Genomic DNA, 26,681 nt, shown 5'->3' on the forward strand with positions numbered 1-26,681 from the left:
CCTTAATGCGCACAAAAGTGATTGGTAATATCCTAATAATCAATAAAGCTACGGATAATGGCAATGTATGTGACATAATAGGGTGCACGGACGATACAGGTATTTGGGCCATAATAGCAATAGCCATAATAGTAGCGTGTTCAGTTAACGATGGTATATTTATTCAGAATGACTGCGCGAGGTGAGACTATGCACTCGACGATTGCTGTTGTAGTTTTATTTGTGTCCTTGACCTGACCCTGGGTACCACCAACATGTATGGAAAATTTGGCAGAGATCAGGTCAGCCCTGTTTTTTTCTCTGATTTTCAGATATACACACATACTGTACACTTAGTATGCAGTGCTGCCCTCCATAAGTATTGGAATAGTAAAGTCAAATTTGTTGTTATTGCTATATACTCAATAAATTTGTATTTGAGATCGAAAGATGAATACAAGTCAAGAGTACAGAAAGAAAGTCAGCTTTTATTTCTTGGTATTTCTATGCAAATATGTTTTACCATTGAAGAACAACAGCACAAAATAATGTTCAGTCCCCCCCCCCCCCCCATTTCAGGTGAGCAAAGGTATTGAAACAAATGATTGACAAGTGTTTCTTGCTGCTCAGGTGTTTCTTGTTGTATTGATTGTTCACACATAAGAGAGCTGTGAATGACTTGTCTTGGTTTTAGCCTTTAGTTTTTCCTTGCGAGTCTGTCTTTAAATTCAGAAGGCATACACCAGCTTGACGACCAGATAACTGTCTACGAAAGAAAAGCCAGCAATGTGGAAGCTGAAAGACCAGAATTATTTAACAGGAACCATAGCACAAAAATTGGGAACAACAAATGCAACAATCTGGAATATCTTGAAAAAGAAACAAACCACTAGGAAAAGAACTGCAGTTGATGACAGAAAATCATCAGAGCTGTGAAGGAAAACCCTAAAACATCTGTCAGTGACATCATGAACAACCTCCAAAGTGCAGGGGTGAAAGTATCAATATCCCAATCACAGAAGATTTCGACAGCAGAATTACAAAGGCAACACACGCCTGCAAGTACACGCCCCTGACGATCTCCAGTAACAACTGGAAATAAGTCGGAGGTGGTACCACCACATCTCACAGCACTCTCAGTACCAGAGTATAGTTCAGACATCAGATTGATCAGTTTTGGTGGTACAAAATTGATTGATCAGTTTTGGCACCCCACGAAGACCAAAAATCCTCCAGAGAACATTCCGATTGACTGAATCGAACGCTTTACAGATATCAATAAAGGCTGCAAGCAGTTCCTGCCGAAACTCTCATCTGCATTCAGTGAGGACATGAAGAGCAAGGATACGGTCAATCGTTGACCTCTTTGGTGTAAAGCCTGACTGCTCTGGACGCTGGTACTCAAGCAGATGGTGGCGAACCCTATCAAGAATTATCCAAGCAAAGACCTTGCCCGGCACTGAGAACAACTTCACCCCTTGGTAGTTGTTGCAGTCTTGGTGGTCACCCTTCCCTTTACAGAGAGGGACAACAACGCCCCTCTTCCAGTCAGTTGGGATGATGCATGTATTCCAGGTAGAGTATAGAACTGCATGCAACGACATGAGTACAGCATTTCCACAAGCCTTGAGAAGTTCAGCATGGATGCCACGGATTCCAGGAGCTTGACCCAATTTCAACCAGTTCACCGCAGCCTGTGTTTCCACATTCTCAGTTAGATCACAGTTGATTGGAGAGTCAGCAATTGGAAGAGGAACACCTTTGACATCCAACTCGGCAGCTGGTGGATCAGCCTGGTACAACCGCTCAAAGTAACTGACCTAGCGGGTCTTCACTTCGGTCTCCTCTATCAAGATCCCACCACCCTCCACTCCAACTGAAGTACACTGAGGGACAGGCATGGAGGAAGGCAATGTGCGAATTCCCCTGTAAGCAGGATGAGAATCACCTGACCACTTGTGATGCTCTACCACCTTATTTTTTTGTATACATTGTCGAGGCTCGTATGAGAGCTAACACACCATGCACAACAAGGGGGGGGGCAGGAGAAAAGAGGGGTGGGAGAGGGAAGGACAAAACAGTGGAGAACAGAGACATTAGGAGATCTGTGGAAGGGAGAGGGATGAGGTGGAGAACACAGGGTAAACAAGATGAACACTACAGGGACTTTCAGGACCTTACATGACAGGGAACTTTCAGAAAGGAAGGCATGGAATATGAAGGAGGTGGGCTTGGGATGGATTAACGGAGGTAGAAAAGATCATGGTTTGGATGGGGTAAGATAAGAGGTGGTGGTCAACAGCTGTTTTGAAGACCTGGAGGGAAGAAAGGGATTGAAGGGAGTGTGGGAGTTTATTACAAAGGTGGGAAAAAAGAGGAATGAAAGAGTGAAGGTGAGCACTGAGCAGTGATTCGTGGTTTTGGTAGTTTTACCAGAAGGGGTTTGCTGGCGGACCTTGAGCGCACTGTGGAAATATGGGGCATGGGGGGGGGGAGGAGACATATCACAGACTGAGCAGGAGTGGGGCTAGACCAGAGAGGAGATGGTAGAAGACAGAAAGACCAGCGACCTGCTTGCGGTGAGGGGAGCGAGAGGCTCAAAGACTCAGCCTCACCGTGGGAGATACCAAAGATCCAAAATACCTTGGTTTCCAAAGCATGAAGCTGATAAAGGTGAGAGGCAAGAGCACCAACCCAGAGGGGAGAGCAGTACTCCATCAGGCTGCGGATGAAAGCTTTGTACATGGTCAGGAGCTCAGGTGGGCCGAGGAAGGACTTTGCACGACGGAGGATGCCCAGTCGGCGACTGGCTTTGGAGGCCAGGTTGGAAATGTGGCTTTTCCAGGAAAGATCATGACAGACAGTGAGACCCAGAAGCTTGAAAGAAAGGACTTCTTCCAGGGGATTGTTGAGAAAGTTGATGGAGGGGATTTCCAGACGGTCCTTTCAAAGAGACATAGTGAGAGGGTGAGATTTGTCAGGATTGAAAGACATGTTCCACGTGTTGGACCACTTTATGATTTTCCCCAGATCTGCAATGAGCGAAGAAGCTGCTGCTTGCCAGTCTGAGGGATGACAGATGGTACAACAGAGGGTGGAGTCATCAGCAAAGAGATAAAGAGGATTTTCCAGAGAATCGGAGAGATCATTGATGAAAACCAGAAAAAGAACAGGGCCCAGAACGCTGTGTTGAGGAACTCCAGCCTGGACAGGAAGAGGGGATGAAAGAACTCCATTTTGGGCCACACGTTGGTTGTGACAGGAGAGGAAGTCTGCGAGCCATGAGTGGAGATGGCCTTTGATACCTTCAGAAGAGAATTTGGTGAGCAGGGCAGGGTGCCAGACCATGTCACAGGCATGTGATATGTCTCGTGATATGGCTCTGATATCATTTTATTTCTGGGATTGAGGACCTCCATCCATTGTTGGGAGAGCAGAAGCAGTGTATCCAGGGTAGAGTGACTTGGCTTGAAACCAAATTGATGATCGGAAATCAAGCCATTGGAGAAGAGGAAGGATTTGATATCTGAAGCGATGATGGATTCCACAACCTTGCTGATGATTGGGAGAAGGCTGATTGGTCTGCAGTTGCAGGGATATGTTTTTGCACCTTTTTTTGCAGAGCGGTAATGTTTGCTGATTTCTAAGCAGATGGCAGATAACCTTGAGCAAATGAGAGGGTGAATAGAACAGAGAGAGGGTGAGCAAGAGTAGAGGAGCAGGTTTTCAGACACGTGGGCTGATGCCGTCTGGACCGGTTGCAGCATCTGAGTCGAGATTTGACAGCAAGCTCTCCACCTTGTCAGGAGAAACCAATACAGAGTCCAGGGACAGCTGGTTGCGAAATGTTGAAAAGGAAAATGGTTTATTTTCCTCACAGATTCCTCGCACATCGGCCTCCTTGTCCACCCTCAGCGCATGTTTAGTTTTATGCTTCAACTTCCTGAACAGCTCAGCCCTGATATTCAGCCTGGCCCTGTGACTGGTTAATGTTATCCAGTGTCCCTTGAGAGACAAAATTCTTCTTTGCCCTCTGGTGAGTTCCAAGACATCCACCGGCAACAACAAGGATGGTGATCTTGAAGGCACTCCACAACTCTTCAGGATTCCCCAAAGCACCGAGACCCCCCAAATCCCCACTCAGCCTGTTCGCAAACTCCTCAGCTACCCTCTCATCCTTGAGCTTGCAAACATCTAACCTAGGCTGGGATGGTACCATTCTCACGATTTTAAGCTGAAACTTCAGAGTTGCTACAACAAGCCGGTAGTCAATATTGAGGAACTGAGCACTCCGGTAGGCCCTGCAGTTCTGGACCATCATTCAACGACCATCCATGAGTACATGGTCAATCTCCTTTGACGCACCACTAGCGTTGGAATACCAAGTCCAGCGATGCGTCTGTGGGCTCTGAACCCATGAGCCGGCCACCCTAAGTCCACAACTTCTTGCAAAGTCAAGGAACTTAGTGCTATTCAGGTTCACAGTTCCAGACCCATGGGGACCAACACACATCTCATAACCATCCCTATCAGTTCCAGTCAATGCATTGAAATCCCCCAAGACTAGAAGAGTATCTCGCCTGGGGCACTGATCAACCACAGACTCGAGCATGGCATAGAATGCGTCCTTCACGAGAGATCACTTGCCTCAGTCGGAGCATATACAGAGACCAGGGAAACGACACCCAAGGAGTGACAAATCCTTCATCTCATAATACGCTCATTGACCAATATTACCTCAATCATCATTGGAGTCAGCTTATTGGACATAGCCACAGCAACTCCTTGGGCATGGTAACCATCAGAGCGACCGGACCAATCGTAGGTGTAACCACCTGCCATGATCTCACCACTGTCTGCTCTCCGAACCTCAGAGAGTGTTGCAATATCGATGTACAAACCATTGAGCTCAGATGATAGCAGAGACAGGTGATTATCCTTTCTTAGGGAAAGGACATTCCAGGCACCCACCCGAAGGGACCGCCTCAGATTTACTCAAGGAGACCACCTTCTGCTGGGCAACACCCCAGCACCACCCTGACACACACTATTGCAATCTGACTCGGGAAGGTTACCCTGTAGTTTTCTTCCTATCATCCAAGATTGGGGGTCCTGAAGGCTTTTCCCCAATCCCGTCGTCAGGTGAGTTGTGGTCGTCATTGGTGAGATGTTTATCAGTGTGCCATCCTGATGAGAGCAAGTAAGCCCAAAATCTAGATCGGTGGCTCCGTTTATTGTTTAACTGATGTTGACCATATAATCTTTGTCTGTTTGGCTGTCACCGGGCCAAGGCCTCTGTATTGGAGGCAACGCTTTGGTGTGGACTATGTCCAATGGGGATCGGCGGAGTGCTCGTCACAATCCACGTTTCAATTTTCACGCCGATCACATCACGTGCCTTCTGGTTGAATGGTTTGCATTAGCAGGAACAATCGGACTCAGTCGGCTGGCACATTTTGAGAGGCGAGAGGGAGAGAGCGCACGTGAGAGGAGAGTTCAGGGTGAGTGCAGCACGCAGCAAGACGCTGGCTTTTTGGCTCTTGGTAGAGTCATGTGAAATGGACCCCGAGCCTCGTGGATGTCATCTGCGGCTCTGAGCCTTCGTGTTGAGTGCTGCTCGTGGATTTCCTGGCGTACGCTTGTCCTGCTACGAGAGAAGCGCCATGCACATGCCGGTGGAAACGCCTCAATTCCAAGTTCCACAGGGACCAGCTCTGGGCCAAGCAAAGTACAAGTATACTCAAAAGGAGGGTTTTTCTTTTTATTTTGTTTCCCCGTTGTCTGTATTTGAGTCCATGTGAGAGGTGCCTCGACTGTACGATTTATTTATTCCATATGATTATCATTTCCTTTTGAATTACCATCCTTTGTAAATATTTGTTATATTTTCATTATACAGTAAATGTGTTCATTTTGAAGAAATTGTATTCGTGTATTTGTAGTGGGTTCAAGGATAAACCCCCTATGCATCCGTTTCATTCCCCGTGCTCCTCTGCCCTCCACCATGCCCTTCGAGCACATGTTAAAATCTCCGAGGATCAACGTGTCCTATTATTAAGGAAAGATCGCTTGACCGTCCCGAGGGCTGTCGGTGTGAACCGCCCGACACCACAAATTGGGTCGGGGGGGTTAACCTGTGCCGGCCATCCCTGCAACAATACGTACACACACACACACATATATATATATATATATATATATATATATATATATATATATATATATATATATATATATATATATATATATATATATATATATATATATATATATATATATATATATATATATATATATATATATATATATATATATATATATATATATATATATATATATATATATATATATATATATATATATATATATATATATATATATATATATATATATATATATATATATATATATATATACAGTGGGGAGAACAAGTATTTGATACTCTGCCGATTTTGAAGGTTTTCCCACTTACAAAGCACGTGAGGTCTGTAATTTTTATCATAGATACACTTCAACTGTGAAAGACGGAGTCTAAAACAAAAATCTTGAAAATCACATTGTATGATTTTTAAATAATTAATTTGCATTTTATTGCATGAAATAAGTATTTGATCACCGACCAAACAGAAAGAATTCCGGCTCTCACAGATTTGTTAGTTTTGTCTTTAAGAAGCCCTCCCATTCTCCACTCATTACCTGTATTAACTGCACCTGTTTGAACTCGTTATCTGCATAAAAGACAGCTGTCCGCACTCAATCAATCAGACCCCAACCTCTCCACAATGGGCAAGACCAGAGAGTTGTCTAAGGATATCAGGGACAAAATTGTAGACTTGCACAAGGCTGGGATGGGCGACAGGACAATAGGCAAGCAGCTTGGTGAGAATGCAACAACTGTTGGCGCAATTATTAGAAAATGGAAGAAGTTCAAGATAACAGTCAATCTCACTCGGTCTGGGGCTCCATGCAAGATTTCACCTCGTGGAGCCTCAATGATCATGAGAAAGGTGAGGGATCAGCCCAGAACTACATAGCAGGACCTGGTCAATGACCTGAAGAGAGCTGGGACCACGGTATCAAAGAAAACCATAAGTAACACACTACGCCGTCATGGATTAAAATCCTGCAGCGCACGCAAGGTCCCTCTGCTCAAGCCAGCGCATGTCCAGGCCCGTCTGAAGTTTGCCAATGACCATCTGGATGATCCAGAGGAGGAATGGGAGAAGGTCATGTGGTCTGATGAGACCAAAATAGAGCTTTTTGGTTCAAACTCCACTCGCCCTGTTTGGAGGAAGAAGAAGGATGAGTACAACCCCAAGAACACCATCCCAACCATGAAGCATGGAGGTGGAAACATCATTCTTTGGGGATGCTTTTCTGCAAAGGGGACAGGACAACTGCACCGTATTGAGGGGAGGATGGTTGGGGCCATGTATTGCGAGATCTTTTCCAACAACCTCCTTCCCTCAACAAGAGCATTGAAGATGGGGCGTGGCTGGGTCTTCCAGCATGACAACGACCCGAAACACACAGCCAGGGCAACTAAGGAGTGGCTCTGAAAGAAGCATCTCAAGGTCCTGGAGTGACCCAGCCGGTCTCCAGACCTGAACCCAATAGAAAATATTTGGAGGGAGCTGAAAGTCTGTGTTGCCCAGCGACAGCCCCGAAACCTGAAGGATCTGGAGAAGATCTGCATGGAGGAGTGGGACAAAATCCCTGCTGCAGTCTGTGCAAACCTGGTTAAGAACTACAGGAAACGTCTGATCTCTGTAATTGCAAACAAAGGTTTCTGTACCAAATATTAAGTTCTGTTTTTCTGATGTATCAAATACTTATTTCATGCAATAAAATGCAAATTAAATATTTTAAAATCATACAATGTGATTTTAAGGATTTTTGTTTTAGATTCCGTCTTTCACAATTGAAGTGTACCTATGATAAAAATTACAGACCTCTACGTGCTTTGTAAGTGGGAAAACCTGCAAAATCAACAGTGTATCAAATACTTGTTCTCCCCACTGTATATATATATATATATATATATATATATATATATATATATATATATATATATATATATATATATATATATATATATATATATATATATATATATATATATATATACATATATATATACATATATATATATATATATACATATATATATATATATATATATATATATATACATATATATATATATATAGATCTTCTTCTTCTTTCGGCTGCTCCCGTTAGGGGTCGCCACAGCGGATAAACTGTTATTATCCGCATAGTGATTTGGCACAGGTTTTATGCCGGATGCCCTTCATGACGCAACCCTGGTTGCCTCTTACGACACAGGGATATGGTACACCTATTCTAACCGGGGCATACACCGGGCCCAGTATACTGGTACTCATTTCGCCGACCTCAGAAGGATGACAGGCTGAGTCAACCCCCTGGTGTATTAATTCAGTGGCCCAACGGGGCTTGAACTCAGGACCTTTTGGATCCCAAGCCGCTGCCCTAACCACTGCGCCAACACCAAGATAGATAGAGATATATATATATATATATATATATATATATATATATATATATATATATATATATATATATATATATATATATATATATATATATATATATATATATATATATATATATATATATATATATATATGCTGCAAAAGTAGGTATACAGTAATGAAAAACAAAACGTGTGCACAAAACGTATTTTATTGATTATACAAGCATATCAATAATAACATACCAATAATAAACATATCAATAATAAACATATTGTTACGGCTGTGGAAATTCGCATTACACCATAAAGGACCCTCAGGTGAGATATCTCCATAGGTACATGTGTAGTGAGCCCAAACCCGTTGTATAGAGGGTATTTATGTGATTTATCCGGGCTGCGACGCTTTGAGTTCGCCATTTTTTCTTTTCCTATTGTTATTTTGGTGCACAAACCAACAACGAACATCGCCACAACCAACATCTCCATGATCACTCCATTCACTCCACGACGCCAACAACCTCGACGCCAACAATCACTCCACTCACGCCACGACGCCACCTTCCACAACTGCGCTACCACCATCTTCACCACTTGCCGTTCATCGAGCATCGTGCGGTCACGATCTCCGCGAGACGGATGGAGGAGCAGAGTGGCAGCAACCAGTGCGTGAAAGGGCATCTCCCGCCCAAAACGCCCACGCGAACATTTCCCGCTTGAATCTCGTTCCCCTCTCCACCGAAGTGAGGAGAAGGAGGGGGGTGGCGTGTCCTCTCCCGATTGGCGGGTGCGCGATGTGACGCGTCCGAACGGGGCGGGGCGCGGGGCGGAGAGAGGGGGAAGGACCTCCCTACAAAAGGCGTGGACAGAGAGAGTTCCGGAGGATCGTTCGAAACTGAAGGGCAGCTCGAAACTAGGGGGATCGTTTAAAACGGAGAGTTCCAGAGAATAGCTCGAAACCAGGAATCGTTTCGTACTGGTCTCGTGTGTGCACCGCCTGTTCGGGTTCTTCTTCTTCTCTTTTTGTTCGGTTGTGCACGGGGCTTCTCGAGCCTGCCGGTGCCGTCCCTGGACGGAGCGCCTGCCATTCCCCACCCCGTCCGCACCGAGATAGCGGGCGAAACGCGATCGAGTCCCCCCTCCCTTTATCCGCGCGGAGATAGCGCCGGAAACCCTGTCCGTGGCGTCGAGCGGCCAACACGTGCCGGCGCGAAGCATGCCGGAGAGGACTCGCCGACCACGCCAGGGCACGGAGTCGGGGCCAAGCGCGACTACGCCGACGGTCGTGGGAGGAGGACTCGACGGCCCAAAGGGAAGTGACCATTTTCTTTTCGGGGTTTTGTATGCGTGTTTGTGGCGCCAGTCTCCATAAGTAGAACTGTTTAAGTATTGCCGTGTGTACGCGTTAGTCGGTTGTATTACATTTGCTTTTTGTGCATAATTGTATGACTGTAAATACGTGCCTTCCGTGCTAGTCTGCGTGTGCTATTAAACGTACTTGTGTGAACTTGTTCCCCGTTTCGCTGCATCCTTTCCTTCGTTTGAATTTCCATCTTGCTTCACGTAAGGGGTTCGTAGTGGGTTCAACATCCCGGTAATTAATCGGAACTGTCAAGGCCGACGATAACACCGCTCGGTTATCACTGTAGCACGGAACGGACCGCTTAAGAGGTTCGTGTCCGGAGTCGGCCTGTGGCGTGGTACGATCGCCCGGTCGACCATTCGCGCAGGTACTTGGGTCGATCGAATTTGGCGAGCAACCCTATCCTGCACGGGTGGGCAATTGGCACGATCGTGGTGAGGTTAAACCCGTGAGGTGAGGTCACGACTGAATTGTCCGTCGGGTGGGCGACGTGCCGCGATTCGAGTTAGGTGGCCGTCCGCACGCCGGCGGGCGCGAATTCCCAATAATATTAATCCCTCAAATGTTCAAACTGTTTGCCCCCGGCATTCACACACTCCACTCGTAATCCTTACTGAATACTTACTTTTGCAGCCCAAATATATATATATATATATATATATATATATATATATATATATATATATATATATATATATATATATATATATATATATATATATATACTGTATGTATATATAAAATTACAGCAAATATAATTATTCTCTTCCATGGGTCTTACTTTCATTCAAAAATATTCAGTTCTTTCTCAGCACTGGCACCTATCATGTTCATGCACGAGCACATACATAAACGAGCACCCAGCTATTCTTTTCAGCCACAAGACATTTATATACCCATGCAGTTATATTTTTCATGAAACCAAATGAACACTTCTTCATTCATCCATTATTTATGAAATCCCATTCATCCTCTTACTTGGCAAGGGGTTGAGATGTTGGAGTTTCAGCACTTGTGTTTCCTTCTCCCACCCACTGCTTGGAACTCCTGGAACTCCTCCTCCCAGTCCTGCTTTGTTCCTCCCCACAAAGGGATACCATGACCCCAAACTTGGTACCTTGATGTTTTCTTGTGCTTGGCTCTGTGTCTTCAGTTTGGTTTTAGTCTGAATGTGGTACCCTACTGTCCTTAGTTTCCTCCCTCATATCACTTCCCCCTTCCAATCTTCCACTTCTGCCTTATTAGCTTCCCTCTGAATGGAATTTTTTTCTTTCTTTGAGATTATATAGACTTGTCCAGACCTCGGTCAAGCTCAGGGTGCATCAAATAATGGAATGGTGCTGTGGAAAACAAGGGTGAGGAGAGAAAAACAAAGAAAGGAAATTGGTGAATGCACAATGCGTATTCATTGACAAGTTCAACTCCCTGGTTTTGTCATTATGAAGGTGTGGCTGTGCCCCTGCACATAAGGACAGGACTTTATAATTGGTTCAGGGTGTCGGCGACAATCGTCTACTCTTTGCGAAAGACACGGTGGAATGTTGAATGGCCACCAACGAATGCTCACAGACGGGACACCCAGCTTGATGTCCATTCAAGAGACTTTGTGATGCATTGTCTGACAGTTTGTAATCTGGTTGAGGATCGAATTCCAGACCAGACAGCTCAAAGTTAAGTGCTCTGCACCATCCTATCAAACAAGGAAGTTGGAGAGAATGTTTGAAGGACTAATCTGCACTAAATCAGATGACAAATGGTGAAAATCAAATTTTGATTTTTCAAACCAGTAGGTAATCTCACACACCTGGTGCACAATACAAACCACCGAGAAAATTAAATATTGCCTTTGATTTAAAAGCCACTTCATCGTATTTTCAGTGGGGTCCAAAGGCCATGTTGCCCTCAAGCAAGCAAGTCACATTCTTCTGTCGGTTATGTTACGGCGGTTGGTTTGTGTCGCAAGTAAGAGCAGGAATATGTTCGACATTAGAATATTATATCAAAAGAGTATATTATGAAGATGGTGGAAAAAAAAATTACAAAGGGTTGTAATTGTTGCACATTAATTAGTCTGGAATCTTTCTGAGAGATTTCATGAAATCAGTTGTTTCACAAGAACATCCCAAGAGGGATCAAGTCAGATTATAGAACCGGATTCCTTTCTCAATGTTGGTTTGCAGGATAGCTTTAGCCGGGGTGTTATATGCACTCGACTGTCGAATTTGAGCTGTCTCATCTGGGTTCGAATATCTGCCCAGCTAGAAATGTCATCCTGGTATTTCGTACGCAGGGCGAGGCAATGCGTCTACCATCCCTTGGAGGGACGTTAAACTTGGTGTCCCATCTTCCGGAATTAGTAGGTGGACGTTAAAGATCCTATGGTGTCCTTCGTGAAGAGTGGACAAGCTATCGCTGGCACCCTAAACAATTTACAAATTCCTGCTCTAACCTACAGGGGGCACTGTATCAGCGGTACTCCTGCGCCCCTGCCAAAACTGACACAAACCCACAGACACATGCCGCATGCGGATGATGACGACTCAGTTCGTTATGTGAACTTCACTGAGCATTGAACTTATTTGTTTGAGTAAAACAATACTGCTGGCTGGTTAAGTAAGGCATAAGTGGGTGGGATTTGGGGGGGGGTGGTTGGTGTGGGGGGGGTGGGAGGGGGAGAGAGAGGCTCCAAAAGAGGAAATGTGCAAGTTCAGTCGTGGACATGTGTTTCTGCCTCCAGCAGAGAGACTTCATTTCAGTTGTGGTGTTTCAACAACTAATTTTCATCTCATCTCAACATATCCTGTAAACTAATTTCAACCAAAACTCCAATCAAGAAATTGAAGGACAAGTTTTGCTGGTGTCGATCTGCATCGGTGGACAAGTAGAATAATGGACGAAATAAACATAATGTTGATCGAGACATGCTAACCGCCGTGGGATGTAAGAAGAAGTTGACGTTTTGGGCATTAACCCCTCTCTAGAGCAAAAGAGCAAACCCTCGGAGCGTTAACCCTCTTTTTCTCCGAAGAAATGTTAACCCCCAAAAGTCAGCTTCTCCTTGCTTCACACAGCAGAAAGCAAACCTTGATCAACACCCTGTTGATTTCATCCATACCAATCAAAAGGCCAACCCTAACCTTATGTAACACACAAATGTTAATTGCATTCATGAAATAAAACAGATTTGTGTCTTCATAGCCAAGGTGGGTAACTAGGTCGTGGCCTGCAGACATGCTGGGAACATCTGACACTGTACTCTCTTGGGTAATATGTAACTGCCTGTAAAAGTGGAATGCCAAGCTGGCCTAGTATAGCATGCTGTGAAACGTGACGTGAAGTACCTGTTAATTTGGTCTGAAAAAAAAAAATCCACCGTTCTCTTGACCTTTTATTTTCACATACACTGTTCAAGAGGTATTCAAAAAACTTCTTCCTTTCTAAAAGTTTCAGATCTGCAAAGAATTAAATACTTGCATTGTAGTGACAACAGAAAACTCACCCACCCCTGCGAAGAATGTGCCACAGGCTGGAAACGACATACAGGGTGTCTCAATAAAATGCATTCATACTTTATAGTTTATACTGTAAATCCATCCATCCATTGGGACCAGACTCTGTACTCTGTGCTGCTGAAGCAGTCTCCTGGGCTATTGGGCACAATCCTGGATGGGTCGCCACTCCGACGCAGTACACTCGAATGGCTCAATCATCCCAGCAAGCTGGTACTCACTTTGCCAATCTCGGAAGGATGACAGGCTGAGTCAACCCCACCTGGTATTAATTCAACGGAAGAGTGGGATTTGAACTCAGGACCCTAGGATCGCAAGCATACTGTCAATCGAAAACAACAATAATAATAATAATCTTTATTGTCTCATATCCAGGGAAATTCCTCTTCAGTGACATTGTAAGTTCAAAATATCACGTGGAAACATAAAACATCAATAAGAATAACAGGCAAAGTAGAAGGTCACTTGGAAGAGCAGGTACCTCCACCAGGCTGAACAGTTTTCGTTTTGTATCCCACTGAAAAGCCGGATCTGCTTTCGGACCTGAACTAAAATCTAATTGGCTTGTTCTCGTCACCTAACCAACTCGTCTACCAAGTTTTGTCTGAATCTGTGCATAAATATTTGATATATCATGCTATAGATCGTTTTAGGCCTATCTTTCAATTATGAAGAATCAAATTTAAAAATTGCAGGATCCGGATCTGGTCCGGACCTTCACCAAAATCGAATCAATTCTTCATTGTTGCATACCCGACCTGCCCACCAAGTTTTATCCAAATCCATGCACAACTTTTTGAGATATCTTGTTCACAAACAAACAAACAAATGAAATTGCTCGTTGAGCAAGGAATTGCCGGAATAACTTTGTCATATCTCCATGATCTCTGAAAAAAAAAAACCTGGAAATCAATTTGGTTCTGATAAGTCGATAGTGCTACTGTTTAATGAGTTATAGCACTTAGTTTGGTCATGATCATAACTTGGAAGTCAATCTGACTTGAAATGACATTTTTATCGCAATTTGAAATTTTTGACCAACCTCAGTGGTTGAGTCGTGGGGGTTAACCTGTGCCGGGCACCCCTGCAACAATACGTACACACACACACACACACACACACACACACACACACACACACACACACACACACACACACACACACACACACACACACACACACACATATTTGACCCCCGACCGCTAAGAAGGGTGTTGGTATGACACCCCAATGAGACATATGGTTGGATGCAGAATTGGAAGATGCACATTTTGGATTTGGTTTGAAGTCGATATGACCATTTTAGCAGACGTTATTGCGAAAATAAGAATTTCGGTTTTTTGTGACCTTGACCTTGACCTTTGACCCAGATTCACCAAAAATGACAAGTGTCTAAGTTGGACCATGGCCGACGTCTGTACCCAGTTTGGTCATGATCGCTGAAACGGTGTGGCTGCTACAGGGTAAACTAGAGGGGGAGCACTCGGTAGAGTGCAAAACCTCCGCCGCCAATACTGCGAGGTCACTCAAGTGAACCTGGTATCCTATTCATTCAATTTGATGTCAACGGTGCTCAGAGTTATATTTTGCAACTTTCCCTTTTACTTTTAACTTTTACATACTCAATTCATTCGTCATAACTAGATTCCTTGAGACAGAATTTGATTTTACGTGGGTATATCCACCTGAAGTTCCAAAATCAGCCGCAACTAGAGGGGGAGCACTCGGGAGAATGCAAAACCTCCGCCGCCAATACTGCTGGGTCACTCAAGTGAACCTTATATCTTATTCATTAAATATGATGTCAACAGTGCTGACAGAGCTATAGTTCTTTTCACCTACATTTTCTTTTGGGGGGGGGGGGGTTGGAAATCACTCAAAACATGTAGAAATGCAAAAAAAAAATCTATTTTGTTGAAAAAAAAGTTGCAAAAATTTTTTTTCTCGAACAATTTTTTTTGGGGGGGGTTGGAAATCACTTAAAACATGTAGAAATGCAAAATAAAATTTTTTTTTCTCGAACAATTTTTTTTGGGGGGGGGTTGGAAATCACTTAAAACATGTAGAAATGCAAAAAAACAATAATTTTTCTTCTTTTTTGGGGGGGGGGGTAACAATTTTTTTTTGGGGGGGGGGTTGGAAATCACTTAAAACATGTCTTCTTCTTCTTTCGGCTGCTCCCTTTCGGGGTCACCACAGCGGATCATCCGTATGATCCGCATAAGTGATTTGGCACATGTTTTACGCCGGATGCCCTTCCTGACACAACCCTGGTCGCCTCTTACGACACAAGGATATGGTACACCTATTTTAACCGGGGTATACACCGGCCCAGTACACTGGTACTCATTTCACCGACCTCGGAAGGATGACAGGCTGAGTCAACCCCCTGGTGTATTAATTCAGTGGCCCAACGGGGCTTGAACTCAGGACCTTTTGGATCCCAAGCCGCTGCCCTAACCACTGCGCCAACACCAGGCTAAATCACTTAAAACATGTAGAAATGCAAAAAAAATTCGAAATTTAGTTGAAAAAAAGTTGCAAAATTTTCTATTTTTTTTTCTTTTTTTTCTCGAACAATTTTTTTAATTTTTTGGGGTTGCAAATCACTTAAAACATGTAGAAATGCAAAAAAAAAATCAATTTTTTTTTTCAAAATGGCCAAAACGGATCACACTCGACTGAACCACGATTGAATAAACTAAACTAGATCGACGTGCATGGAGAAATGCCCCCCCCCAAAAAATCGAAATTTTTTTGAAAAAAAGTTGCAAATTTTTTTTTTTCCTCTAACAATTATTTTTTGGGAGAGGGGGGGTTGGAAATCACTTAAAACATGTAGAAATGCAAAAACAAAAATTCAAATATTTTTTCAAAATGGCCACCATAGCGACCAAGTCCAAAATCAAATGGCATGATCCTTGGACCATACCTAATCCTCCCACCAAGTTTCGTCGAAATCCCTCGAGGAGTTTTTCTGTAATACTGTTCACAAAAACAAACAAACAAACAAACAAACAAACAGACAGGGGTGAAAACAGTAACCTCCGTCCATCTTAGATGGCGGAGGTTAACAAACACGCAAACAAACAGACAGACACACAACCGACCAACATAATTGCCGAAATCCGAAGGATTCCGGCAATTAACAAACAGACAGACAGGGGTGAAAACATAACCTGCATCCACCTTCGGTGGTGGAGGTAAATATGGAAGATGGACTAAACAGCAAAATGGATAAGAATTTTAATTTAATACTTGAATTTCACATTGGTACAAATTACTTTTTGAAAATGTTCTTCTTAAGTGTAGAATGAAAGCATCTCCCTGATGGTAGTTTTTCAAAAAGTCTGTTCAAGAAGTAATGTTCATCAGTGCAAACATGGTTCGACTTCCTTTTTAATGATTGTAAATATAGACTGCATACTGGTTGAAGGCCCACCCACTTTAAATGCCAGTGTAATGACTTTTCTCAGTCATGACTTATTCCGCACATTGAGGTAACTGTACCAGGAAGCTAAATTAAATGACAAAACACGAAGCAGCAGTGGTATTTTCATCAAAAGTTAGCATATTATCAATACTTTTGTCACGCTAAGTCCTTCCTTGGCACACCTGAGTTCCTGACCATGGACAAAGCTTTTGGTCGCAGCCTGATAGACTGCTGCTCTCCCCTCTGGGCTGGTGCTCCTGCCTCTCACCTTTCTCGGCTTCATTCTGGGGAAACCAAGGCATTTAGGATCATTGGTACCTCCCAAGATGAGGATGAGTCTTTGGGTCTCTCACTCTCACCGCAAGCAGGTCAGATCAGGTATGGGAGCATGCGCCAGAGCAGCGTGTTGCTGCGTCCACTTTCCGCCGGTACTCCAGGGTCCTCCGTCTGGCCATCCCCCAGGCAGATGCCTGGCCCATCCCAATCTCCTTGAGATGCCGATCAACCTGCTGCAAACACGAGGCACGTGGTCGGCCCATTATCCTCCTCCACTCAGGAGACTCCCTCGCTGAGAGAATCTGGTGAGCAGGATCGGCATCAGGAAATCGAGCCACATGTCCATGCAGCCGCAGCTGACGCTTACGGACTATCCAGGTAACAAATCTCATTTGAGTCTCTCTCAGCAACCGCTCGTTGGACACAAAGTCCGACCAGCGATAGCCAATGATTCTCCGAAGAGACCTGGTACCAAAGGAATTAAGTCTCCATCTCAGATCCTTGCTCAGAGTCCATGTTTCGCATCGATAGAGCAAGACTGGAAGCACCAACGACCTGAAGACTCGGACTTTCGTCCTCCCGCACAGGTATGGGCAGCACCACACCCCATTATTCAGTGAATCCATGACTCCCCAGGCCCGACCCAGACGTCTATTGACCTCTGACTCACAGCCAGCAGAGACATGAATATCACTGCCAAGATCAGTGAATCTCTCCACGACCTCAACATGCTCACCACAAACAGGCACAGACAAGACAGCAGCATCCAAGATGTCATTGAAAGCCTGGATTTTAGTTTTGACCCAGGAAACGCGTAATCCCAACGGCTCCGACTCCTCATTGAGCACTGCGAGGGCCCCTAAAAGGATATCTAAAGTCTCTGCAAAGATGACTGCATCATATGCAAAATCAAGGTCAGAGATATTGACATTCCCAAACGATGCACCGCAGCTTGATCTCTCCGACATCCTCTCTGGAATCCAGTCCATACAAGTGCTGAAAAGTGTGGGGGCCAGTACACACCCCTGACGAACTCCAGCAACAACTGGAAATAAGTCAGAGATGGTACCACCACATCTCACAGCACTCTCAGTACCAGAGTAGAGTTGAGACATCAGATCGATCAGTTTTGGTGGCACCCCACAAAGACCTGGAATCTTCCAGAGGGCATCCCGATCACTGAATCGTACGCTTAACAGAGATCAACATAGGCAGCAAGCAGCCCCTGCCGAAACTCTCGTCTGCGTTCAGTGAGGACCCGAAGAACAAGGATACGGTCAATCGTTGACCTCTTTGGTGTAAAGACTGACTGCTCTGGACGCTGGTGCTCAAGCAGATGGTGGCAAACCCTATCAATAATTAATTATCCGATCAAAGACCTTGCCCGGCACTGAGAGCAGCGTCACCCCTCGGTAGTTGTTGCAGTCTTGGCGATCACCCTTCCCTTTCCAGAGAGGGACAACAAGGCCCCTCTTCCAGTCAGTTGGAATGATGCCTGTGTTCCAGGCAGAGCAAAGATCTGCATGCATCGACACGAGTGCAGCATTTCCACCAGCCTTGAGAAGTTCAGCATGGATGCCACAGATCCCTGGAGATTTACCCCTTTCAACCGGTTCACCGCAGCCCGTGTTTCCACAAGCGAAGGTGGACCACAGTTGATTGGAGTGTCAGCAACAGGGATTGTAACACCCCTGACGTCCAACTCGACAGCTGGTGGATCAGCCTGGTACAACCGCTCAAAGTAACCGGCCCAGCGGGCCTTCACTTCGGACTCCTCTGTCAAGAGCCAACCACCCTCTGCTCTAACTGCAGTACACCGAGGGATGGGCTTGGTTGAATGCAATGAGCAAATTCCACTATAAGCAGGACGAGAATCACTTGACCACAGGTGATGCTTTACCCCCTCACAGATTCCTCGCATATAGGCCTCCTTGGCCACCCTTAACGCACCTACAGTTTTATGCCTCAGCTCCCTGAACAGTTCAGCTCTGACATTCAGCCTGGCCCTGCGACTCTGGTCAATGGTATCCAGTGTCCATTGAGAGAAAAAATTCTTCTTTGTCCTTCGGTGAGTTCTAAGACATCCACCGGCAACATCAAGCACGGTGGTCTTGAAAGCACTCCACAACTCTTCAGGACCTCCCAAAGCACCCAGACCCCCCAAATCCCCACTCAGCTTGTTCGCAAACTCCTCAGCTTCCCTCTCATCCTTGAGCTTGCCAACATCAAGCCGAGGCTGGGATGGTACCATTCTCCCGGATTTAAGGTGCAACTTCAGAGTTGCTACAACAAGCCGGTGGGTCAGTATTGAGGAACTGAGTACTCCGGTAGACCCTGCAATTCTGGATCATCCTCCTGCAACCATCAACGAGATGGTCAATCTCCTTTGCCACACCGTCAGCGTTGGAATATCAAGTCCAGCGATGAGCTTGTGGGCGCTGAAACCATGAACCGGCCACCCTAAGTCCATGACTTCTTGAAAACTCAAGGAACTTAGTGCTATTCTGGTTCATAGTTCCTGACCCATGGGGACCAACACACGTCTCGTAACCATCCCTTTCAGTTCCAGTCGATGCATTGATCAACGAGATGTGTATCTCGTCTGGGGCACTGATCAACCACAGACTCGAGCGTGGCGTAGAATGCATCTTTCACGGTGAGATCACTCTCCTCAGTCGGAGCATAAACAGTGACCAGGGAAATGGCACCCAAGGAGTGACGAATCCTTAGTCTCATAATATGCTTGTTGACCGGTGTTACCTCGATTATCATTGGAGTCAGCTTATTGGACACAGCTACAGCAACTCCTTGGGCATGGTAACCATCAGAGTGACCAGACCAATAGTCGGTGTAACCACCCACCATGATCTCGCTGCAATCCATTCTCCGAACCTCAGAGAGAGCTGCAATACCGATATCCAAACGCTTGAGCTCAGATGATAACAGAGACAGGTGATCATCCTCTCTTAGAGATATGATATTCCAGGCACCCACCCGAAGGGACGGCCTCAGGTTAACCCAAGGAGTCCGCCGTCTGGTGGGCGACACCTCAGCACCACTCCGACACACTCTCCCGCAATCTGACCCAGGAATGTTACCCCATGGTTTCCCTCCTATCATCAAAGATTGGGGGTCCCGAAGGCTTTGCCCCAATCCCATAATCTGGTGAGCTGCCCTGTGAAGGGAAGCTGCACAGCAGGTACTCCCACGGAGTGGGTTTTCAGATTTCTTTGTGTTTTTGTGTTATGCGGAATGAATGGTTTTTCGGTGGCCGGAGTGCAAATCCTGCCACCAACCTCCTAATAAGAAGTAACCCAACTGCGGGAGGATGTCCGCAGACACAGTTGGGTACTAGATATGGATGGCCGTTGGCTCACAAGGAGCTCCTCCACCCTTTGACAGGTTTTGTTTTTAATCATGCTGGGTGTCCATATCTAAACACCCTCCTCACCAAAAAAACCTGGTGGGGGAGACGGTTTAGTCCCCGACATCCCGACCATGGAACAGGTTAGTACAGGTTTACATGACTCTTCAGAACCTCAGGTCGGTGGTCTTTCTGTCTTTTACCGTCTCATGTTCATGATTGTTCCCTTTTCTAAAATCTAAAGTCATCTCTTTAGTTTTGCACACACTCTGAGTGAGGCAAAAGTCCCCACACCACTTAGTCAATGTGCCAAACCCATCAAGGTACAATACGAAGCACGATTGATCAGAAAGACAGCCAACAATGGCGGTATCATCCGCGTACTTAATAAAGTTACTCACTTCTTTGAGAGCCACACATCCATTGGCGTACCGACTGAACAGTGGAGGTGATAACTCACTGCCTTATGGAGCACCAGTATTCAAGTATGATAACTCGAATGAACAACCATTCACCTTCACTTGTTGAGGACGTTGTAGTAAGAACTTTCCACCCAGAGTATGATATGAGGGTTCAGGCACAGGTCACTCAACACTTTCGGAATGGTAAGTGGTTGCATAGTGTTAAAGACTTAACGAAAAATTAATTAATACTAATACACGAACATAGGTTCCATTCTTGTCAAGGTGCCTTGTGATTAGATGAAGGAAATTGAGCCATGCATCTTCGACACCACGTCTTGTTTTGAATGCAAATTGTAAAGGATCCAATTTGGGAGCTACATCTAATGTTATAAACTGAAACATCAATTTCTCCATACATTATGACACAGGTTGGAGGTAAGGGCAACAGGTCCATCATCATTGAGCTGCCTTGGGTGAACATTTTTTTTTGGCACAGGAATAATAACGGACTTTTTCCAACAAATAGGAACAGTATGAGGAGCTAAAAAAAAAATAACTGAAACGATCAAATACAAACATCAATCGGTGCAAAACAGCACTCTTTCAAAATACAACACTTGATGCTATCTGGACCACAAGCCTTCTTTATACTCAACCCACGACACCCGATTCACAAATGACCGGGATGGCACGCACTTGAGCATCTTGATCCACACAGACGGTTTCACATTCTACCAGGTTCCCTGGAACATCAAATCTGGCATAAAAATCACCCAATTCATCCACAAATTTGGAATCGGGAACATGAATGGGCGATCTACCATCCTTCCCCTTCTCGTTCATACCCATCATACTGTATGTCTCTGAGTCCCCTCCAAGCATTACGAACGAGCATCACCATGGTGTAGTTGTTCTTCAATCTTATCCCTGTACGACCGTTTGTACTTGCCGATGACAGAGCACAGTTCTTTCTTCGCCACCCTAGGGGCACAGTCACCCTTCTGCAGGAATGCAAGTTTCGTTTTCATCAAACAAGCCTTCACTTCAGCGGTAACCCAAGGTTTGTTTCTGGGAAACATAAGTATGGTGTTCTCTGTGGTCACGAGGTTCTCACAGAACTTCACGCAATCAGTGATTGTCTCAGTAAGTTAATTGGAGTCCTCGCATGAGTATAAAAATACATCCCAGTCTGTGCATCGGGAACAGCCCTTCAAACGTTCATTATCCTACACTGTTCTAGTTTTAATCCTGTTGCACAGAACCGGCATTCTTTTCACCTTTTGGTTATACCTCGGCAGTAGATGGTCAACCTTATGGTCCGATCGCCCAATCGCAGGAACATACTTTGCCACATGAGCAAGTTCAATGTTGCGTGAACATTGGTCCAACGGCCTGATAACACAGGTAGCAACATTCACTTCCTGATGATGAAGCTCCTGACCGATGTCACATTTATTGAAGTCCCCAAGAATCAGGATGGATTAATCCACTGAACGGGCGGTCACCCTATTGTATCTTTCAGTGGTTTGTTCCGATGCATGCTTAAAGTTCGGCTCAGGTACGTACGCCGGCATCATCATGCACTGACTAATTTCCCTTGGCAGGTAGAGGGGACGGAAAGACAACATCAGTACCTTCACGTCCTTGGAACAATACCGTTCACATCCCATAAAATCTTTGGCCCAATTCAAATTCACCAGCATACATAACCCGCCACCTTTGGCCTTTCCAGATGACACGACTCTATCGGCCCTAATCATCTCAAATCCATCAAAGGACACGTCATCCCTTTCACCAATCCATGTCTCAGTGAAACACATTACATGCGAGGTCCGATAGTACCAGTCAAACTTCAGTTGGGCAACCAGTTCAGTTTAGTTCTTCATTGAGCGAGAAAGAATCAAAGTCAAAACAGGAAGGGGTACCTTGTGGTTTATACGTTTAAGCCACTGACGAAGACCACCATGAGAACCTCATTTTTTTTTCTTCTTAATTCTGAAAGCACCATTCTCAAATAAAATGCCAAGTTCACAACATCTCTTTACGTAACACCACCAATACCATCGGAACTCAGCTTCAGCAAGAACCGGCGAGTGTATGTGATAACGCCATCTTGGAAATAACTTCCGCGAATGAAGAACACACACCGAACAACATGTGCAATAGCAGAAAAACCTGAAGCCGTTGAGACAGCCACCAAGGCAGTGAATCTCCATCTTCCATTAACCAATAAAATCCAATCGTGAAAAAAGAGTAATATAAGGTGAAAACAACAAAACAACAGAACATTAGATAGCTGGTGTCACTCGGGGTCAGCTACAGTGTTTTCTGGGATTCTCCCAAGATTAGGAAATGATATAGAAATTATCAGCAGAGCAATAGACCTAAACCAATGGCTGGATGAATGGTGAAGGTAGGAAGGTTATACATTCAATAAGCAGTGGGATTCATTTCAGGTTAATGGAGGGTGGGGAAGCTATTAAGGAAGGAACGGATGAAGCAATTGTGATGAGTAAGGCAAGGTATGAAAATAGAATTTCAGGAAGGGAAAAGTTAAATATATCGTATACCAATGCCAGGACTTTAAATAATAACATGGAAGAGCTTGAAGCCAAAGTAGATAGCGAGGAGTATGATAGAGTTGCAGTGAGTGAGACATGGTTTAAGGAGGAGAGTAACTGGAGGACAGGATTAGAAGGCTACAAGGTGTATCGGTGTGATTGGAAGGAGAGAATAGGAGGAGTAGTAGCAATCTGGGTGAAGGACAGCATTGCATCAAGAGAAAGGGGTGACATAAAGAAGGAATAAATGTTGAGGATTCTGTATGGGTAGATATTAAAGGTGATAAAAACAATAAGATACTGGAAGGATGCTTTTATAAGGCTCTGGGTGTGAAGGAAGAGGAGGAAGGAGGACATGAAGAATTCAAATGGGCATGTGGTAAGGGAAGAGTATTGATTATGGGGGATTTTAACTTGCCAGGGATGGATTGTGTCCAGCAACAGGGAAAGGGAAGAGCAGATGAGGATTTCCTAGTTTAAGTCCATGATTGCTTTTGAACCCAGTTTGTAGATAAGCCCACGAGGGGGAGTGCAGTATTTGACCTTCTTTTATGTAACGATCCCAATATGGTGGAGGAGGTGGAAGTAGGGGACCATTTCAGAGCAAGTGACCATAACATTGTGTGTGCAAAATTCTGTCAAGGGTTAGAGTTCAGGATAGTATGGGAAGGCTATTAGATTTCAGGAAGGCAAACCTTGAGGGTATGAGGAGAGAATTGTGTGATGTAGATTAGGAGATTCTAACAACAGGACAATCAGCATCAAAGAAATGGGAAACCTTTAAGGACCAAATGTGTAGAGTGCAGAGTAAGTACATTCCAATGAAGTGTAAACTAGAAGTAGAAAGAGTCCAGGGTGGTTGAGCAGTGAGATAAGGAATGCCATTGATGAGAAGCGGAAGGCATTTATTGGGTTTAAAATAACAGGAGTGGAGTTAGATTTATTTAACTTTGAGTAAACAGAGACAAGTTGAGAAAATAACTCAACAAGCCAAAAGAGAGTATGAGAAGGACATGGCTAAGAATATTAAACATAATAACAAGGCTTTCTTTAAACATATCAGGGGAAAATAACAAGTTAGGATCAGTCTGGGCCCATTGAGGAATAGCACCGGGAAAGTGGTTCGTGATGAAAGTGAGATGGCAGGCTTATTAAACTGGTATATTTCTTCAACTTTTACACAAGAACAGTCAGGAGAATTGCCAATAGCTGAGAGTATCTATCAAGGAGGTGAGAAAGGGCTTTTACACAAGATCCAGGTTGGAGTGGAGGAAGTAAAGGAACAGCTAGGTAATCTAAGAGAAGATAAGGCTCCGGGTCCAGATAACATGCACCCGAGAGTGTTGATGGAGGTGGCTGAGCAAGTAAGCGAGATGTTAATGGATATTTTCATTAGTTCCCTGGAGTCAGGACAGGTACCGGAGGATTGGAGAGTAGCAAATGTAGCACCATTATTGAAGAAAGGATCCAGAGAAGAATTGGGAAACTATAGACCTGTTAGTTTGACTTCAGTTGTGGGGAAGGTGTTGGAGACATTAATTGAAGACCGGATGAGGAACCATTTAAACAAATACAAACTAATTAAAGGTTGTCAGCATGGTTTTACCAAAGGTAGTTCATGTCGAACAAATCGTCTTCGAGAGTTCTATGAAGCAGCTTCTGATCAGATGGATGATGGAAAGGCAGTGGACATAGTATATCTAAACTTCAAGAAGGCATTTGATAAGGTACCACATCGGAGGTTGTTAGCCAAAGTGAGGGCTTGTGTGTGGCTGGTCAGGGAGATAATTGGATTGCAAACTGGATTAGTGATAGGAAGTAAAGAGTGGCTGTAAGTGGGAGGATGTCTTGCTGGGAGGATGTAGGTAGTCGGGTACCTCACGGATCAGTACTCAGCCCATTACCATTCATTATTTACATCAATGATTTGGATAGTGGGGTAAAGAGTAAGCTTTCCAAATTTGCGGAAGACACAAAGCTTGGAGGTAAGGTGGATAGCGGAGGGGGTGGGGATCAGATTCAGGAAAGTATTGATACTTGCAAAGATTGGCAGATGTAATTTAACCTAAGCAAGTGTAAGGTGTTGGAGATGGGAAAGAATAATGAAAATAGATTACAGGATGTAAGGGGTAATTTTGGAGCGTGTCACACCTGAGAAGGATCTGGGGGTGGAAATAGATATGGGAGGTAAGCAGGCAGCACAGTGCCAGGCAGCTATGGGTAAAGCAAATAGGTTTTAGGCTGTATTCGGAGGGGGATGATTTATAAATCAAAAGAGGTGGTGTTAACATTGTACAGGGATTTATTGAGGGCCACATCTAGAATATTGTGTGCAGTTTTGGTCACCACAACTCAGGAAGGACATAGATGCCATAGATAGGGTTCAGCGCAGGACTACAAGATTGATTCCGTGTCTAGCTCGACTCAGCTATGAGGAGCGGCTGAAGAAGACAGGGCTTTATTCACTAGAAAGGAGGTGGTTACAAGGAGATATGATAGAGATGTTTGAGATAATGAAAGGTAGAGATAAAATAAATGCAGATGAATTATGCAACAGAGTAGACCAGGGGCCACAGCCTGAGAGTAAAGAAGAGGGGAGTTAAGACAGTAGGAAGGCAGAGGACTTTTACTCAGAGAGTAGTTAATGGATGGAATGGTCTCCCGAGAAAGGTAAAAAATAAAATAAAATAATTTGCATTTTCTTCCTTGGATCTTGTGTTGATAAATTCGTCTGGTGTTCATGCAGGCATGATGAACTGAATGGCCTCCACCTGTCTCTGATTTCCTCGTATATCCTTGTACCGTGTAGCACCCCCGAAATAATAACAAGCATTCCATTTGCACCATCGTCGGTGCTGCCAAACTAGCAAGTCTGAGCCTATAAGGCATCCGAGACCAAACTTTCATTGGCTCGGGGACACAATCCTGGACAGGTCACCACTGCGATGCATGATACCAGAATGGCTCATTTATCCCCAGAGCTGGTACTCATTTTTTCAACTTCAGAAGGATGGATGACAGGCTGAGTCAACCCACCTTGTGTTATGTATGGCAGAACATTGAACCTCCTTGAACTCAGGAAGGAAGTGAGAATGAAAAACAAAATTAGTGATCTGCATGGGTGGCAAGAGAGGTCAAAACATGGCAAGAGAGGAAACTAGAACAGCATTCGGTCGAGCTCATTCCTCCACCAGGGTGAGCAGTTTATATTTTGTATCCCACTGATAGCCCGGATCTGCATTTAGACCTGAACCCAAATTTAATCGGCTTGTTCTTGTCA

At 44.6% G+C, this 26,681-nt stretch overlaps 1 protein-coding gene across 3 annotated transcripts in view; it reads right to left on the reverse strand.

The window, feature by feature from the left end:
- The window catches only part of LOC147010558 (uncharacterized), a 73,864-nt gene that overhangs the window by 13,197 nt on the left and 33,986 nt on the right, over positions 1 to 26,681 (reverse strand). For all 3 annotated transcript variants that reach the window (XM_085860416.1, XM_085860414.1, XM_085860415.1), the window contains exon 2: positions 10,833 to 11,194. Coding sequence is in view for 2 of the 3 variants with exons in the window: in XM_085860414.1 (XP_085716540.1) it covers positions 10,833 to 10,954 (122 nt within the window). In the remaining variant the exon portion in view is untranslated. The remainder of the gene's footprint in view (positions 1 to 10,832; positions 11,195 to 26,681) is intronic.

This window comes from Eptatretus burgeri, chromosome 16 (assembly GCF_056783735.1).
Source record: "Eptatretus burgeri isolate ZD-2024b chromosome 16, Ebu_testis_v1, whole genome shotgun sequence".
NCBI classification, from domain to species: Eukaryota; Metazoa; Chordata; class Myxini; order Myxiniformes; family Myxinidae; genus Eptatretus; species Eptatretus burgeri.